General features: G+C 36.8%; 1 protein-coding gene across 8 annotated transcripts in view; it reads right to left on the bottom strand.

Moving 5' to 3' along the window:
- The window catches only part of SGCD (sarcoglycan delta), a 438,990-nt gene that overhangs the window by 13,179 nt on the left and 405,383 nt on the right, over nucleotides 1-20,428 (bottom strand). For all 8 annotated transcript variants that reach the window (XM_072400493.1, XM_072400495.1, XM_072400491.1 and 5 more), the window contains one exon: nucleotides 2,598-2,670. In XM_072400493.1, the coding sequence (XP_072256594.1) occupies nucleotides 2,598-2,670 (73 nt within the window). The remainder of the gene's footprint in view (nucleotides 1-2,597; nucleotides 2,671-20,428) is intronic.

The following is a 20,428-nucleotide window of genomic DNA, read 5'->3' as shown; positions in this document are numbered from 1 at the left end:
TCTGCAGCCCGCTTTGGTGTTTTAAAATTGACATATGACTGGGCTATAATGCAAACATGACAGCAGATTGAGTACAAAGCAGAGCTTAAAGTAATAAGTCAAACATCCCCAGCATTGTTCTAGTAAATATTTCATCTTTTGTATTATATACAGTATCTCCGAAGTGTTGGAGGTACAACTCCACCCAGCCAAAATTCCATCAGACAGGCTTTTTTTTACTGGCAGAGGAGACTCTACTGCCATAGACCCTTCCTAGACTCTTCATAGACCCATCAGAATTTTTTTCATGTGCACACTGAGCCATGCATGTGTGGCTCAGTGTGCAGGCTCAGCACCATTTTATTGCAATATAATGTAGTTCTCATGCACATGCACAGGAGTTACACTATCCACATCTGGCCAAGGAAGATGGCTGAGAACTTTAAACCTGAAAGAAGACTGGGCAAAGATAACAGCAGCTGTAATGAAGCGGCCCAGGGGAATGGTAGCGGTGTGTGGAGGAGCACGTTGGAAGTTTACTGTCTGTTTGTGTCATTTACTTCTGTGTAAAAGTAGAACATGCAAAAATGTAAAATAAAAAATATTCATTTTTACTGATGCCTTTAAAAAAGAACACTCCTCTCTGTTCAGGAGTTCCCACCAAATCTGCATTTAGATATACAACACTTTCAGGTGTGTCAATCTAATAAGTCCTTAGCATCTCCCACTGGTTCCTCTCTTTGACCTCATGAGTCGGGATTGAGTCATATGGGTCAATACTAAAAATACTGGGGCACAGGGGTACTGCCATTATAAGAAAGGATCTATCCATATACTTTAATAAGAAGTAATGGAGCTCTGATTTCCCATTAGACTGGCATATAACACACAAAACAGTGAGTGCAGTAAATACATTACAGGGCGTGCTATATTCTATGCAGCAGATAAATATGAAACAAAAGTAGTTAAAGAAGAATTATTCTTGTTATATTCCTGAACCTTCATCTATTTCACTAATATAACCAGCACAACTACAGACCTCAGATACAAACATCATTCTGACACTCTGCAATATTCTTCACTGCAAAGCAGCATTTAATTCTTGCTGTATTATAATGGTGAATAATGGTGATGAGTTATGTTATGTAAGTGCCATGGCAAACAGGGCAAAAGTACACGTATTCTTTGATGCTTTATTTGTGCTTTAATTGCAGAATGAGGTGTAATACTGAAAATTTGTCATGAGAAAAACTTTGAGGCTGCTATTGATGTTCGCTCCTCCTGCGTGGATGATTTGTTGGTTTAATTTCTTTATTGCTTTGAACCATAAAGATTTTAAACTTTTCTCTGACTTTTCAGATCTGTGTACTTTTTACACACTAGTGACGGCAACAACTGAAGCCAGTGGGGCTGCGTAACTGCTTGTCAACTAGCATTAAAATTGAAGGTCAGCCGTGGCTATGTCTATATATTTTGTATAATTCTAAAGACAGGGAAACTAAAATTAGGCTTACAGATGAGCTTCAGTTTTCAGGTTAATCACTAGAGGGCACCAATATACCAAGAAAGGTTAATAATGCATATCTAAAAACTACCTACTAAAATGTTCTGCTAGCTTACTTTTGAGTGCCACTTAACACACTAGTCAATCTCGAATGAAGTGATGTCATCATATCACTAAGAGCACATATCAACCATTGAGACCAGGCAATACAGTGTATGTCCTTCTTGTTCAAGTAAACCTTCCATGGCATATATATGGATGTTTTTAGGGCTATCCACCAGTGGAAAATAATAGTGGCCGTTACAATGCTTTTCCATTTACTTCAGTACACTGTATGCCTGACCTGGTGCTATCATGCAGATTGGGAAAGTCAAACTCATGTTCTACATGCAAAATTTTTGATATTCAGCTAAGAGTGCAATAAAAGATTTGGCTGTCCTGAGGTTTTTTTTTATTTTTAATATTAGCATTAGTAAATTCTTGAAAGGAACCTTCTGGTTTGTCTGTTCTGGCTATGGTGCCATTTTTTTTACTTTAAGTAAGTCTTACTCAGACTGTGACTGCAGTAAAAGCCCATTTATCCTTCCTATGTGTAACAGTACATGAAAATGTAATGGAAGCCACCATGTAAACTACAATCTTGGGATGCACAGCTGAAGAAATGAAAGCAATAATACTTTGGTAATGTTACTGTCTACAGCTTTATTGGAAATCTATTGCAATTTACATTAGTAATTAAAGGAAACATCCACTTTTGTAGGAGTGCTTCTCTTTTCCTTGCATTTAAAAAGACCCCATTAAGTAATAAAAAAGTGCTCATTCTAACCATATAATAAATTAGTGAGCACCTCAGGGTGCCTGTTAGCATCTTAGATAAACCATTCCTTATTTTTATCCTAGTATAATCTATTCAGGTATCTCTAACAGAAGGGTTTTCTTTTTCCAAGGTGATCTGAGAATTTCATTCGGAGCAGACTGTGCTGTCCATGGTACTGAACTTTGTGTTATAGGTGACAACACCTGGCCAACTGCATAGAGCATATGTTGAAGAGCATGTAGCTTTTGAGCCATTATAATCTGACTTGTGTAATAATGTCCAAAATGTTTTACTTACCGTAGATGGTGGAATGGCTCGGCTTTGACATAAGGAGTTTCTAAGGATGCTGGAAAAACTGCTCCTTCGGCTCCTAAAAGACAGAAAATAAAATTTACATTATTATACAACTGAGTTGATCTACCTGCAAGTATTGTGGTATCAACATAAATGCTTGATAGTTATATTATACCTGTGCAGCCTTGCTGACAATAGAATAACATTATCCCATATATTTTGCTTTATTTTGTTTCATATTTAGCTAGAGAAACTCAAATAATCCTTGACCTTTTTAATGGTATCTGGTAATCTTCTGGCAAAGCTAGACTTGCTGGGATGATGACATACTACAGAAGTCCCATAATTGGCATCCCCTAGTGTGCATCACATGACCAAAAGTCTTGGCATTTAGTCACATGATGTCTAATAAATGACTGTTAGAAAAAGTGCTGATTATGAAGTAAAACTTCATTCTAATTTTGGTTGCATTTACAATTTAAATTTTAGTATTAAAACCAGTGTACAAGTTATGAAAATGTTGAGCCATGAGTACAGCTAGATAAATGAATTAGATACATTGAAATATTTAAATGCATCCAGTATATTTTCTCCCTCCCTTTTCACTGTCTATGACTTCCCATCCCCTATTACACAGACCATGTCTCTACTAACTCCTGTCTCACTCACTTGGATCATTGACTTATTAAAGGGAATTTATTATCCTGCTACTGTGATGAAATTGAAATTTCTATACATAGATGATAAGGATCATACAAAGTGCTGCCTCTCTTCTACAAGATAGACTTGTGCTTTTCTTAACCTCAATGACTTTGAGATAACAGTAATTGTATGGGAGATAGATTGTCATTGCCTTGCCTGGATTGCTTTCACTATACAAACATGCAGTGTCTCCATTCTTCCCATCACATTGGAAAGCCTCTAGCGCTTGACACCCCCAAATGCAGAATGAACAGTGTAACCCTTTCCATAACATAGGGGTCAAACTAATGTCAAGGAAAACTTCATGGGCTCATTGCTATCCTAACTCTTCTTTTTATTTCCAAATATGTAGTGTTAGAAAAAAGCTTTAATCCTAGTTGTTATAAAAAAACAATAAAAACTTTTCTGTTAAACATTTTTGCAGCATGAAGTCTCCTAATCCCACTACTCCAGACATTCATCGGGGATAGGCAGCATGGATGACAGAAGTAGTGACTACTAACAGGCTTTTGGGCAAAAGGCCGGATCTCTGCATAGACAACTTAAGTTGTAGACTAAGGACGGAGAAGCAGCCAGAGGCATTCTCATATATAATAAAATGTTCCTGACCTTTTCTTAGGGAAAATGCCGCTGGAGTTGGAACACATAATTGAGGACAGGAGCACAAAACAACTCCCAGGTAGACTGGAACAAAGTAAGGTAAGGTAACCTCACTGTTAGGAGTATCCATGTTACATAAAAATCCATGAGTGACTAAACCTAAAAAATTACACCCAATAAAAAATGCCAATGTTGGGCCAACTGACCCTTTACAAGTTTTGGAAGAATCATGCGCTGGGACATAACATGGCAATAGGAGTGGAGCCCAGAACAACAGCTGCTTCCCCTTCTACTGTCAAATCACAGCCTGGGGGCTATAATCAGACGTTTACATGTTATAGAACTATAGCAGTGAAAAATCAGGTGTCTTGCCTTTCCATACAGGTGTATTGTATGTGGCACAGATTTGTAAATGTAAGTGCAAAGACAGAAGTATTCCTTTGTCAAATCCTTTTGACAAAACAGCAGTCCCTGTATATAATCTGTGTACTTAGCTGTTTGCCTGGAAATAAGCTTTAAGAACATATCACTACTAAAATTTCATAATGAAAGGTGGAACAGGAGCATTATTGGAGCACCAAATGCTGATAGGCAGACTTATTGTGCCAGTCCTTAATGAAATATAATAACACATATAATAAGATTACTAGGATTATTAACATATAGTATTATTCAGGTTGTACTGGCTCACCCCTGACACACAGAAAGCCCTGATGTAGTTCTGTTTTCATTAGAACTGCATTAGTGCTCTGTGTAATGACAATATCCTTTCTGCTAAATCTTCCAATCTCATTTTAAAACACCAACACTCTTAGGAAAAGTGCTGCTGGGTTATTTTCAGAATGGATTTTGAGAAAAGTTTACTAAGCTTTTTGCCATATTTACAGATGATCTGAGGCCGGTATCTTAAACAAAAATCCGGAGTAACACTTTGATTTCCTTTCTTTTCTGAACAGCGGGCAATGTGATAAGATCAATTAGCTCTTTTGGGGCCACATGGGACCAGCTCCAAGGATGCAGGTGGGCTGCCTGCCACTGTTCACATTTTCCTGTGAAAGGAAACTACAGCCTCAGAAACCCATTAAAATCAATGGTTCCTGAAGCTGGATCTGCTTTGCGATGAAAAAGGCCAAGCCGTCCTTAGGTTGCCTTGCAGCTGAAATAGCTGTCTGGCAGGATTTGCCCTGTTCGGCACAAGTCCTTCTATAAAAGTTTTTTAGACTTTCTCAAAGGAAAATAAAGTGATGAGAGGGTCTAAATTGGACCTCCTAAAGAATTGAAAGTGTTTTCTCAGTACATTTATTACAAAACTGAACTTAGTACTACATTCTTAGTTCTCGTTTTTTTTTTTAGGGTCAAGACAAGAAAATATCGTCATTGGTCTGTGACACCTTCACTACCATTACTGGTATGCCATTATATTAGTACAAGTGTCTGTGTCAGCTTATACACTTCAATGTATTTATGTGGCTGTACATGTGTAGAAATGTGCTGAGTTGCTCAACAGAAGTTTAGGTAACATTTTTTGTGTTGAACCTCATTCGGGATCCATTCAAAGTAAATACGTTTCTTTAAAGCAAAAAGCAATCAGGGATTAAAAAAAACATGTGTTCACCTAACACGCACATAATTCTTAATAGAGTATTAAAGTGCCTGTGGATTTTGTGAAGTCAGCAATCCACCCTATATGGGTATATTGATTGTAGAAAGTGACATTTTAAACAAAACACCTTCAATAAGGCATTCTAGCACAATTTTTACTGGTGCATGTAATGAAGCTTACACAAAGGATATCATAGTTTGGGTGAGCATATTGTACAGCAATGGGCCTGATTTATTAAAGCTCTCAAAGGCTGGAGAAGAAACACTTTCATCAGTATAGCTGGGTGACTGCTCACTACTTTACATCCCTCTTTCAAACCGAGTTATATACAAAGGTGTCATTTTTGCTTGTTTGTAATATGTCCTTTATTTTAGATGGAGGCTGTTTGTGTTTGGTTGTATAGGAGATAAGACAGCAAGCTGCCATCATTGGGAAAGGGTTACCTTCCTCACATGGAACATTTGCGTTGTATTTTCTTTAATACCCCGGTACTGTGAAGTGGAACATATTGGCTCTTTATTGACAATGAAGGTAAAGGTTATTGCAGGTGTGTTCAATGGAGCCATTCCTGTAATAGTTACACATATACTATTGCGATAACTTATAAATTGCCCTTTGTGGGGACTTGGAAGTCAATTCCTACAGCTTTACAAGCAATACATGATTTCTGTAGAATTTCTATAATATTACATTTTTTTAAATATGTATTAAAATTTCCAAACCTAACAGTGCTACAAAAATAATTCATATCCACTAACACTAATGATTATTCTAATTTTCAGGAGTAAAGATGACATATACTGTGGAATTGGCCATTGATTGTGTTGCCAAAATTTTTCAGATATGCAATTAGATCACATAGTGTAAATTGAAGTAGCAGAAGTTTATTGTGTGTATCCTAGTGGATTTGTTCCCTGCACTGTCTATGTAAAAGGCCTGCAGATATTCCAGGATTCCATGGAATGCTCAATTTAACATACAGCAAAATGCTAATTTAGAGATAATAATTTATTCTATATTTAAAACCTGTCAATGTAAGTCCCATCATTCACAAACTAATATCACTCTATTTTACACTATTATTTTTAATTATCTTCCATCTGTCAAACCAGAATTGGACAGAGAATCAAATAATCAATTTTCATAATGCAGAGGATCATACATAGTGGAAACCATACCCTGTTAATTGTAAGAAATTACACATGTACAATATTTAATGACGTTTAGATGGAACATGCTAGTAACTAAAGTGCTCCCATCCTTTTTAAGATTCCTGATTAAATGCTGAAATTCTCCAATATGTTAGCTATACCTTGCAAGTGCCTGTCATCACTGGAAAATGAAAACGTTGCTTGAACCTATCACATCACTTATTGATTCTTAGCTGTATATGGCTGGATTAAAGTCAGCCTATGAGAAGATCCATAAGGAGGTTTTCATTGCATGATGAGCCGTCATGCTGTTCTACCATTGCCAATACTTTTTAAGACACTGAAGCACACAACAAATACAGGCATAATACCTAAACCAATGCATTTCAGGTGAAAGACAATGTTGAAGCCTGAGACTGACACAAACTAATATTTTCAGAATATAGACACAAATGGCAGTCTCAATAAGCTCTGCAGCCCTGGACCTGCTTTTTCAATATAATGCAGCATTAGAGAACATTGAGGGGGGAACTAGTTAACAATTTGTACACTTTTTTTGCACAGCTGTCCCTGTGAAAGTATGGAAGATGGATGTCTTACTGTACTCATACTATACAGATACAGTGATAGGAAAATATATGTAAAACCTAATTTAAATGGGATCTTCATTCAAACAGTGTCTATATAATAGGACAATACACTTTGTCCTACTTTGCTCACAAAAATGACACAAAAATTTACATTTTCTGACAATTGATAATCAAAAAGACACTGAAAAGCAGATATGTCACCCCTACATTTACCACTGCTTTAAATCCATGAAATTATAATCAGGTGTTCCAGATTAGGAACCAATAAATAACAAAACATTCCCCTGGGGGTCTGCTGATGTAACCTATTTATTTAATTCTCAAATATTGAGCGCCTGATGTTTTCTCTGTTATTTATGTGTGTGGTGTCACCATGCCATGATCAAAAGATGGCTCTTAGCTCCTCACAAAGAAGGTTGTGGATGCCTATAAAGCTGTCAGACTGACAAATTATTTTAAACAATTATTCTACCGTAGGGAAATGGTTGTGGAAATGTTAAGGTTTAGGGTTGTTTTGCACGTTCTTGTTCTTCTCACTTTGCAAGCATCAAACGAGCTATGAATTCTGCATCATATGAAAGTGTAGTGGATGAGAATGTGAGGCTATATGTCCCAACATTTGAGCTGAACTGGAAATTGATCTTTTAATGCAATAATGATTAAAAGCACACTAACAAATCCACCAAGGAATGGTTCCAATGATAAAATGAAGGGCTATAAGCAGGCCTAATCAGAGCTCTGATCTAATCCCATTAAAATGCTATGGGAGGATTTTCAAACAGACAGTGCATGCAAGGAAAGCCACAAGCACCCTGCAACTGAATTAATTTAGCATGGAAGAGTGGTTATAAATGTCACCAATCAATGACAGACTGGTGGATGGCTTTGCCTATAAGACATAAATTCTGCTAAAGGGCCAAAAGCAGCTTCTTAGGTCAAAGGTATACTTTTTACCTAATACACCATTATATACACTGATACTTTTGGTGAAAAAGTTAATGGCTTATTTTCCTTGTATTTTATAGAAATATTACCTGTACTCTGAATAAAGATTAAAAAAATGTTTGCCTGTTCAAATATGTTTCAAAATGCAGCAATGTTTACTTACTTTTTCACATGACTGTGTGAATAGACAATAACTGCCCCAATGGGCCTGATTTATTAAAGCTTTCAAAGGCTGGAGAGGATAGACTTTCATCAGAGAGGCTGGGTGGATTTCTGGCTGGAATGGATTTCTTGAAAGTCACTTGCTATTTGATAACAAAGGTTTTCAATCCAGCCTTGGAGAGGTTTAATAAATCAGGCCCACTGTGTCTCCCAGGATTTTTTTTTTAAATCTAGTAGGAAACCCAATAGTCGTGTAAGTACCCATGAATGAGAACATCCTATAACCTCCTGGGCGTTACACTGATGTCTAGATTTCTGTACCAAAAGCGTTACACTGTTTTTCATGAAATTTTTTTTTTTTACATTTTAGACCTGTAAGTTACAGAAATATGTCCGAACAAGGGTCTAGTAGATATAATGAATATAAAAAATGTTTGAAACACACAATCATGTAAAAAAAAAAATTTTACTTTTAAATGTACTTTTAATAAAATCCTATCCTATTTTTTTTGCATAGAAATTTTTGTTTATATGGTGGGCTTGTAATTCTTAGGATTAACTCCCGGGTATGATAATTATATTTATTTATTATATTAAAATCATAAATTATAATATAATACATAAATATAAATAATAATTTAAAACAATAATGAAATAATAGACAACAATGTAATCTAAAAATAAAATTAAAAATGTACTTTTATTTCCTTTCAGTTGTAATCCGATTGTCATACAATGTATGACAATCGGATTGCAACATAACATTTGTTTACATTTAACCACCTGGTGACAAAAACTCGGGGTTAACGAAAATTGCAAAAGTTTTTAGCCCGAGCATGCTCGGGCTTAACGGCAAGGTGCATAAAACCAATAGCAGGTGTCCTGACTATCAAAATCAAACATAGATATCTCACCACCAAGACTATAAACTGTTAGATGGTTTGATTGCTCTGTACCTACCAAAAGGTAAAATAACAATTATAGCTGTCTGAACCTTAATTTGGACTTGGGCTGACACAGTTGAACTCCCCTTTCCAAAAAGTGTCTGACTTTTTTTGCTAATCCAATAGCTTTAATAGCCCTTTTTGCATTATTGATCTGTAACAAGTCTAAGAATCAAAAGCTACTATGGAATTCTGTCTTAGGCTGCATGCACACTTGCAATAATTGTTGTTGGAAAGGATCTTTAATGAATCTTTCCAATGAAAAACTACTGCACGATGCACGAGTGCTGTCCATACTGTACTGCTCTGCTCTATGAAGAGGGAAGGGGGAGAATGACGGAGCGGAACCCCACTGTGCTCTCTCCCCTTTCACTTCCATTAAGATTGTTTGTTGTTCATCGTTTGTGGATCCGCCAGGACGTTTGTTTGGATGATGGACGACGGGCGCTGTACACACGCCAGATTCTCGTCCGATATCGGTTCTGAGCCGATTATCGGACGAGAACTATTGCAAGTGTGTACGTAACCTAACACTGCTATGAAATTGTTCAAGACAGAGTTAAGGGGGGAGTGTCATATTGTTTGTTGAGAAAATTTATATAAACTCAACCCAATAGGTAAGCCATCAAACGTTCTCTTTATCTGTACTTGTAAATGTTTATGGCGGACAAGGAGACACAAAAAGACAAAAAGACTACTTAATAGAAACAATGTCCTATAGATAGACAAAAGACACAAACAGATCTCCGTATCTATGGAGCGTTGTACCAAATATTTTTTTCCAATTACTAGCAGACCTCTTCTACTTCTTTACCTCCATCAACTATCAGCTTTTTAAGATGGGGTTATCCTGGTCTAACAGTCATTGGATATTTTCAGTTCAGAATAGGTCATCTTTTATATAATTAGTATCATAAGAAAGTCTTTAAGGACATCTTTGCTTACTCAATAACATTTTTAGGGATTTTTGAGGACAGCGATTATTGTCATGATGTCAGCTCGCTTCAAAAGATTGTCGCTTGGGCTGCTTTGACACTTGCCTGCTCTCCTTTACAACTAGCTGAGGATTCTGCATGTTTACAGCTTCCTTTGTAACTAACAAATCAAAACAGGAGTCTGTTTGCCATGGAAACAGCAACATTATCTTTCACTGAAATGTTTATCATACTTTGAGAGGTCACTCCATGAGAATCCAATTCGTAAACTGAACATGATTCTGAGTCAAAGTTGTTTTTTATGTCTGTAACTAAAATATAACTAGAACATTATTTTACATTACTTCTATATTAACAAAACATACTTTGGCTGCATTTATGGTAATTTATTGACAGGAATAGTGCTGCAGCATAAAAGCAACGGGCCCCTGTAATAAACAAAAGTAATCTGGTGCCCGCACGTCTTCTAGTCACATGATGGGGGTTATCAGAAGAAATCGCTGAAAGCAGTGGGAAACCAACAGACTTATGGAACTATACAATTCTGAAAAAGATTTAGTTGACTATGTTACTTCATTTAGGTGGCTTTCTGGCAAAACAGGGAAAGTTGGGAAATTCAGTTTCCCAACAGAGTCACTGTAAAGGTTACATCCATCCAAAAGTGATGTTTTAGGTTACGATTAATGAAGATCCCAGTGGTCAGTATATTTTGGCATCTCCAGTGCCATGGTTTCTGGAAATTCCTCAGCTATCTTTGAATTTCTTGTGTTATTTGCACTTGTATGGGTTTTCCCACTCCCACCGCTTGCTCTGTAAATTAAAATTAAACCATAAAATAAATATTTTCCTTTTTGGACAGTAAGTTGTACTGTATGTAGTGGATTGCAAGGCTGTAAAAACAGAATGACAAATACTTTAGCACATGCATGTGTACATCAACTGTGTATTTTGCCTGAAAATTCACTTTAAAAGCCAACTTTACATTTGTAAAACTCAATGTTATCCATTGTCATCCAACCCACACCGTGAGTCCAGGTCATTTCCGTATCCGCCCTAAGAGTGGATCGTCACGCCAGCCTGGGCTCACTGTACCTTACATTACTGCATGAGGACTAGATGAAAGGACCACAAATAACTGTCGCCAGCGAATAATTAAGGACCTGTGATCCCAGAAGACTCTATATATGCCACCTAATTAAAGACATGTCATCTATCAAAAGACTGCATAAAATAACGCAAGTATAAAAGGATTGAAAAAAGTAGTTGAAGACGATAATGGTAAAAGTGATGTTAGGTGTTTAACTATGCACAGCATGCAAATTTGAGTTGGTAAATCATCCATGTTTATTCTATAAAAGTAAGGAGGAATGTAGAAATATCCTTTTGAAAGCTAGGTATTGGCATATAACAATATTGGACTTCAACTGGGATTTTTTCCAAAGAATCCTCTGTACTCTCTTCTCTGATTACTGCATTCTAGCACTATCCTAATACATAATAGCCAGTGCCCAGAGTTTACATGCATGTCACACTATACAGGTAATAAATAGTTACTTATTAATTTATTCTCCATTCTGCAGACTCCTATTAAACTGTCAGTTCGCTCCCAGGCCTGACACTATGTAATTTACAAGCAATAAATGTTCATAAACAGTCTGAGTGGAAAATCTATACAGTTATTCTGCCTTTATTTTACGTTCCATTTAATGCACCTCAAAAATGATTTTGTCAATGGTATTCCATTCGCGTCTCCTCTGTCCAGTAAGCTGCCTTTACAACAATATGTCAGAAAAGCAGTAAGCGTGTGACTGAGCCACTGGCAAAGCCAGAAGCACTGAAAGCTGGGGGTGAATGGGGGTAGTGGGGTGAAACATCAGACCAACAAATCAGATGGGGGAAGTGAGGGGGGGGGGGGTAACTACAGGACAGTAAAAGTGTTTCCACAATTTAAGTTATTTCTGCCATCTACACTTTTCAATTTAAAAAAGTGAGTCAGGCTTTTCTTATACACAAGAGCCACAAATCAACCAGTCAGAACACATTACTGATCAAGGCAAACTCTATAGAGCTGTACATAAATTCATGGATTACTATGGAAATTTGGCACACTGTAGGGGTTTTTGCTATCTAAAATCTATGCGCATGATTATATTCTGCCACTGTTGATTCTTCAAATGTCAACCCTTGGTTGAAACTTTGGGAACCTCCGTAATCACAAAGTGATAAAAAATATTGCAAACATAATATGGAATGCACGACATGTATGAGATGTTGACAGGCATGGTTGGTTCCCACCACTATTAAAGAGATATTTATGCTGACTAACAACAGGCATCCTCAGGGACTCATTTTTTACTGTCTTAGCCCTAAAGTTAAACATATTTTTACATACAGATAGTCCCTGGGTTACATATGAGATAGGGACTGTAGGTTTGTATGTAAGTCGAAACAGGTACATTTTTTTTTTTTTTTTGTCTCAACATAATAATATTAGGCAGCATGGTGTCAGTTACTGTATAAAATCCTGGGTTAATCACAGACAAAGCAAAAAAACTAAAAAACTTTATGGAGCCTAGGCATTCATTAACTTCTAGAGCAAGCTGTGCTTTGATATGCAAACAAATGTAGAGTTTTCCTTGGTCTTTAAAGAATTACAAGAGGCTGCAGAAAGAGCTCATCACCCTAAGCTCACCCACAATCTCAGCTGTGTTTAGCAAAAGATTTATTCTGCAAGTCATAAAAACCACCCTTGCACCTCCAGCCTCCGTCCTGCACACAGCAGCAGGGAAGACCCGTTCGTTTGTATCTAGGAGGCGTCCGTATGTCCTTAACTCAGGGACTACCTGTAGTGAAAAAAGGTTGCAACATGGAAAGAATGACCATCAGGCACATACTCACAACAAAGCAAATATTCACTAGGTGATAGTGGTTTGTTCAGTAGGCAGAAAAGCTTACACTTGATGAGAAGACCAGAGAAATAAGTTAAAGGGAAAGGCTCTATATTTCAATGCCAACATGTTCAGTTTACAATATTATTTGATGCCAACAATGGGTTTGTTCACCTACTACATCCTATTCTACAGCCAGGTTTGTGTTTACTTTTGTTGAGGTTATGGACACGATACATTTACATGCTTTGATTATGTAATCTAGTCTAACATGCTTAGGGTGTTTGCAATAATAATCTAACAGAAAGGAGGATGTTTGGCAGCTGCAGTGTCTGACTCCACAATCAAAGCTGCCATTCAAACCCTATGAGTAGTTTTAGTCTCTTCTCCAGTTCATGTTTTGCAAGGTCAGATATGTCAAACTCTTCTCATTATGGGTATTAAATACACAGCTTCACAGAAAGAATCATTTTAAAATCCAATCTTCGTAAAAATCATGACTTGAAATAGCAAACAAAGTCCTCAACCATTAAAGAATAATCACACTCCGCTGACCGCATAGGTCAAAAGCCACACCAGGGCGATCAGTAATTGTAAAAAAAAAAATCACATTAGTAAGAATCTCAAAGAAAGAGACGTACTAGTCTGCATCTTTTAGGATGGATCTCTTGAGTAATTATAAGCAATGGACAGATTTGACTGGTAAAGACCAGTATCTAGTGTGGATATAACCATTATATTTCTGATTGTCAAAGAAGAGATAATGAAGGCTGAGGGTCAAGCAGGCCAACTGTGGGATGGTGCAGAGAACAAACCATTAAGGCTGTATTAGCCAAGCAAGCAACTTAGAGGATATCCATGGCAAGAATAATGTTGTGTGGAAGGCTGCATTCTGCACATCAATTGTCCTGGTCAGTTACCCTATTTTTACTATGCTGGGAACTAAAATGTAATAAAATTTACCCCCCAATAAAGAGATTTTAAGTGTTTTGCACAGATGTAGGGCACAGGTTGGCTTCATTCCCACAGAGTCCCACTTCTGAAAACGTAAACTTCCAATATTCCAAGGCAGTAATCTCCCCACTGCTTATCACAGTTCATCGTTGGAAAAGATGTGGGATGGGCACTCTAAATTTATTCTCTGCACCATGGGCCCTTATGGATTTGTCCAGGTGGGGAGGGAGCAGGGTCCTATCTGTTAAGGGGCCCCAGGGATCCAGGCTTCTTCATCTTCCCTAATACCCTTTTTCTTGCAAGGTTTGCAGGGGGTCTGTCATATAACAACGGGTTAATGCTGCTCAATCAAAAAGAAAAAGAGAACATCTCACCAGTTCCCTGAAGAGTACCTGCTAATTTTTGGTCTTTATGGACCTTGGCAAAGCTTACACCTTCTTTTCTTAGAGGAAGTTATTACTTCCTTTGGCCCTTTTTACCCTCCCAGCCCACACTCTTCTCCTTTTCCCCTTAAATATTTCAGTAAATAAATGGGTTTTCTGCAAACTCTGAATTCCCATATAATTTTTATGGTTGGAGAAAAACAACTATGCAATAGATCCCTTTGCACTTTATCATTTGTTGTCAGACTACGGAGTTCTGTACTTCATTTATCAAATGCCAGATTTGGTCTCATTACAGCTACAGCATCCCCTCACAGCTTATTGTGCATCTTGTGTGTTTCTCAACTCCCTCCTTCCACTTATATAGATCTCTCCACACTATTATCTCTGCTAAATTCTGAGCACCGGGTTGACCTGTAGGATATGGATTTATTCCTGTCAAACACATTCTATGCACAGAACTGGCCTATAAGATATGGATTTACCCTTAGCTCCTCCAAGCTGTAATACAAACAGGTCTTCAGTGCTTTGTTGGAAGATTTTATTTATTTGTAGTATTTTTTTCTTTTCTAGTCAAACATAAATCTTAGAATGTATATTTAGACCAAGCACTGTGATGGAACACTGTAATTTTTTAAAGTTGTATTATGCACTGAATATTTTATTGAAAAAGTGTTAAGCAAATCAATTCAGCTCATATCTGGCCAATTTGCTGAGGGCTAAAATTTGAAATCTTTTGCAACAGATGATCAACCCCATTATTGCCTCAATGTTCCCATGGAACCTTGTAAGCATTCTAAACCTCTTTTGTGGATTTATTGCATTCTGCAACAGCAATCAAAATTGTTGATTTAAATCGATGAATAGATGGTAATTTTTTGTCTTGGGGCAAAAATGTAAGATATGTACAGCTTCCCCCTAACTTAAGCTACGTACACACTTCCAATTATTATCGTTGGTAAACGAACGACGAACGATCCTGCACGATATCTGCGAACGATCGTATAGCACCGATCCTGTACATACAGATAACGACACGATCGTTCGTAGATATTGTACACACAATACATGCGTTCGTTTGAACGATACAGGAAGTTACGTGCACCACAGGAACGTTCGTTCATCACGCATGCTCAGACCATGGACGATCAATGAACGATCGTACACACGAACGATGGTCAACGATCGTCGTCCAATCCGATCCGCCGGTCCGGTCGTTCATTTCCAACGGCTTTCCTCGTTCGTCGGCGTCGTTGGTTACTTTTTTTACGAACGATTTTTGCCCAATCGATCGTTCGTCGTTTCTTTCGTCGTTCATTTTGAACGATAAAAATTGGAAGTGTGTACGCAGCTTTAGTCTAGTGATTTGTTCTGCCAGATCACTAAACGACTGACAGAAACAATCCTGTTGTTTGCTAATGCGGAAGCTGCAGTAATTTGTCCTTCCATCCCTGCCCATAGAACATAACAGTGCTGTTTGTAAAGCACTTGTTCTTTCTATCTTTCTACTATAGGTTTTTGTATTTAGCTTGAGGTACGGCTACCCAATTTATTTTTTTAAGTAACTTTGTAAAATCTTTTTAAATCCATTGCATCTGTTAAAGCGAAACATTATCTTAAGTCAAAATCCAAATCAACAAGCCCAGTATGCCTAGTATGTTGGCGCTATATAAAACTTCTTTAATCATAATAATAACAATAATAATAATAATCTAACACTGCCCTCTCCACGAAGCTACCCTTTTCATCAGGGCTATAATATGAAAAAAAAACCAAAATAAAACTTACATGGTAATCATATTAACAACACCATTTGTATATGGTGCCATTCTATAAATACATGATTCAATTTTTTTTTTAAATGGCACCCTCTTTGATACTCTGATTAGTTTTATGTTTAAGCCAGGCACACATGCTAAAGGCTAGAACTGAAGATCAACAGCTAGGTTGCTTTGAATCATTTTAAATATTAATGTTTCATGTTTGGCTAGATACCTACCTTTAAACAAAAAAAAATTGTACAGCATGCACAATTGACTAAAACATATTCTTGCCACTTTCTGTGTGGGGAGAATCACAATTAAGCATGCAAAGATTTACTATAATATAATTATCATGCAAAAAAAAAAAAATCAGTATAATTTGTTGATCACAAGTGCTACCCTGTGGTATAAAAGCATAAACACAATCACATGGTATTACAGATAACAGTTTATCTTTTCTGCCTTCTCCGCTTAGCTTCATAAACACAAAGCCTTGTGATACCACAGAGAAGAGAGATATGCTGACGGTGTTGGAGGTTTCTTTGGTGTGTAGGTGCACGGCGCAGCTCTGTAAGGGTATAATATTTGAAGAAGAAACACTTTATTGAATGAGCTGAAAACAAATTTCATCAGGCTCCCCTTGCTATAATCAACTCTCTCCCTGTGAGAAAGGATGCTGAGCCAGCTTTCTGCTCATTGTCAAGTGCAATGAAAGCAAAATGGTAGCCGTGTTAAAACTGAGTTGTTCAAATTTTTATAAATCACAGGTTACATGCAGATACAAGGCAGTTCATGATCATCATTACAGCATAAAAATAATGCAAACTATTTATAGTGCATCAAAACAAGAATTTTGCAAACCCTGCTTAAAGCTACTTTAGGCTCCTTTAAAAGAACTTGTGCCAGTACACAGAAGAGATGGACTGCTCTGCTCTTTGTGAGTGCAGAAGCCTCTCTATAACAGTATGACATGCTCCTTGTTAGTCAGGATTACAACTCTCCAGTAGCAGGGAGTGGAAATTTTGCTGTTTGCAGGCTTCTAGATTTTACTTACAGGGGCATGTTGTATTGCTGCAGAAAATGCCAAGATGTTTAATTTTAAAGATGGTTTCTAGGTAAATTCAAATTTACTCTTACACTGCAACCCCAACATTTCAAGAGTTAATGATCATGTTTATGCTGATTACCCCTAAAAAGCAGTTTTCTATGATCCCTTACCCTTTTCCCCCCTGCAGCCAGGGCCGGGGCCAGTGCTTTAGATCATGGGAGGGCCCACAACATCCTCACTTACAATGCAAGACTGCTGGTCAAACATGTCTGAAAGACTGGGAATGGGATTTTCCAGTGGCCACTGTCCAGGGTTTCCACTGTCATAATGCATGGATCTACCAGGATCACAGACATGATGGTGGGTGGTGAGTAATTTTAAAGATAAAGTAAAGTAAATAAAGTAAAGTTATCCCCAACTATGGAATGTGTGAACTCAATTAGCTTTGTAAAAATGGCCAATCATAGAGAACTTATTTATTTTTCTGAGAATTGGCCTTTTCTTCAAACAGAATTCCACAATAGAATTACAATTATATCATATTCTATATTTGTATGACTGACACCTACGACAACACAACAAATGTTGCTAATCCACTTATATCAGATGAGACAAACTCTCTTTAATCAGAGAAAGAGGATGGGGGAAGGAGTCTATGGTTCTTCACCAAGTTTAATGAATGTCTGTCTTCCCACAGAAACAGCATGTCGTCTGAGACAGGTTTTATTTCCCACTACAGGCTATGGAACGTTCTTTTTCTTCTAAGCATCAAATCGGAAAACAAAAAGCAGAAACAGGTAAATGGCTTTTTACTTTACACATTTATTACCTTGTTTTGGCTCTTGTAAATGCCTCTTTGTAGTATACACAGATCTCCAGGCAATTACACAAACATAATTTAGACAATTTATGTGTTCATTTATTAATGCTACTAATATAAACACCTGACCTTAGCTTTTATGCTTCGAGTTGAATTTAGGGGACATTGAAATAGAGAAATTATTGTAGCTCTGTTTTCATTAATACATCATAAAATTTTACTTGATATGTAACTACAGTAAATATCTAAATTTCATTTGGTATCAGCCTCTTCCAATCCCCTATACAGCAGCATTTTGAAGGAGAGACAGAACTAGCAGCCAAACGTACTGCATGCAAATATGTTGACCAGGGGAATTTAGAAGGAGTGAGCAAAGTGACTTCATGACATATATTAGAATACATCCACTCAGCCTCATATAACAAGTCTTACACAGTCTTAGGTATTTTACTATGGCATACATATCCAGTGAGAATATCCTGAATATCAAGAATTAAACCAATCCATCTACTTACAAGGTTTAAACAAAAATGCAAAAACTGGTATACTTTACCACTCACAGTAGTGGGTCAGTGTAATTTTACTAAACTGATCAGAGCCCCACAGTTACAATATGTCCTTCATAATTCCCCCACTTTTGGAAACTTTGCATAATCCACAACAAATCAATTTAGGGGCTGTAAAGGCACTAATTACAAGGTAATTACAAGTTGTAAGCACACATTTCCATATTAAAAACAAAATTTTATGTGTTTTTTAAGGGATATATTTACTGTAACATAAACTTTAGTTGTACATCCAGTCTCACAGAGTTTTTGTCATGTTTCACAACATAGGCTTCTTCAGAACTAATACGACTGGTATTATATTTAAGGTCATATCTACCAGGTTATAATACCAAAAGCAGCTACAGTTCCTACTGCATTTTTTCAAGATGGAAAATCCAAAAGGGGACCAGACCAAGTGGCGCCAATATCCACCATCAACTTGACATCTTCATTTTTTACAAGCTGGGAGGGTCATATCATAAGGCCTTTAAATCCTGCTTAGTATTCAGAGTGTATCATAGGCACCTTATCTTTGAATTTTTTAAATCTTTAGTTTCTTTAATATCCATATTCAGATACCTGATAGAACAAAGATAGACCTGTATTAAATAAATCACCAAAAGATATGGGACCAATTGGCCAAGAGACTTTCTGCTCATTTAAAAGAGCACTCAAAACCCATTTTTTCAAAATTGCCTACCCGGCTTCTTCTGTCATTTGAAACCATCACTACTTCCCACACTACATATCTCCCATCCTTTTGTGTGTGAAATTCCCCCACCTACTAGACTGTAAGCTCTTCGGGACAGGGTCCTCTCCTCCTGTATCACTGTCTGTATTAGTCTGTCATTTGCAATCCCTATTTAATGTACAGCGCTGCGTAATATGTTGGCACTATATAAATCCTGTTTATTAATAAATAATAATAAAGAGACTAGCTATCTAAAACATTTTATTTTTTTTTGGAACTACAACATAGTGCAGGTGAAGGTTTAGTAGATTCACTGGATTCAGTACAGATAGTCATCTGAATATACCTTTACAACCTCCAAGCACTGGAAGCGAAATGCTTTTATCACCTGTTCCCCCACTTTACAACTCTGCAGTGGTAAACACTATTATTTAAAGAGGGAAGCTCACATTCAACATAGGGGTTGGAAAATGACATTTTTTTTTTTGACGTTTTAAAACAGTGAGAGTGGTTGGGGCAACATATGCCAGCCTCTTCAAATTTGATTCTCCAGAGGTTACTAGAATAGCTATATATTGCTGGCTTCCTAATTATTTGGACCAATGAAATATTGAGACACCACATATAGACTATAGAACAACAGCTTATTTTATTACCTAAAGTATTTATTAAGTTTCCTAATGTATTGGTTAAAATAAGAGATAGGGAAATGATTCCCCATGACTGTCTCTACTTCTCTTCTATCTTGACAATATGACATTTCCACCTAGAATGTGAATAATAAATTGTAATAAAATGTTTAAGCTTTTATGAAAAATAACTGTCGTTAAAGTCCCATTGGTATCCCTTTTTTTTGTTCTCTGTAAGTTATAAGTAGGGATGTTGACAGTATGTAAAGGAAATATGGGATCTTATAAGATAAAACAATTTCCACCTAGAATTGACAAACTAATTTAAAAAATTGGAAGAGAAGTAATATAACACTACTGTAACTATTTAGGATACCATTTTGTTGTGTCATTGTCTGATTGGAGATCAGTTACTGAGAGAATTACTCTCACCCTTTGAAGACATTGTAGTTAGAAGGTGAACAAAAAAAAAAAAGAA

The sequence above is a fragment of the Pyxicephalus adspersus genome, chromosome 2 (assembly GCF_032062135.1).
Source record: "Pyxicephalus adspersus chromosome 2, UCB_Pads_2.0, whole genome shotgun sequence".
Lineage (NCBI taxonomy): Eukaryota > Metazoa > Chordata > Amphibia > Anura > Pyxicephalidae > Pyxicephalus > Pyxicephalus adspersus.
The sequence above is the reverse complement of the archived record's forward strand: the minus strand, read 5'-3'. Positions and strand labels throughout refer to the sequence as shown.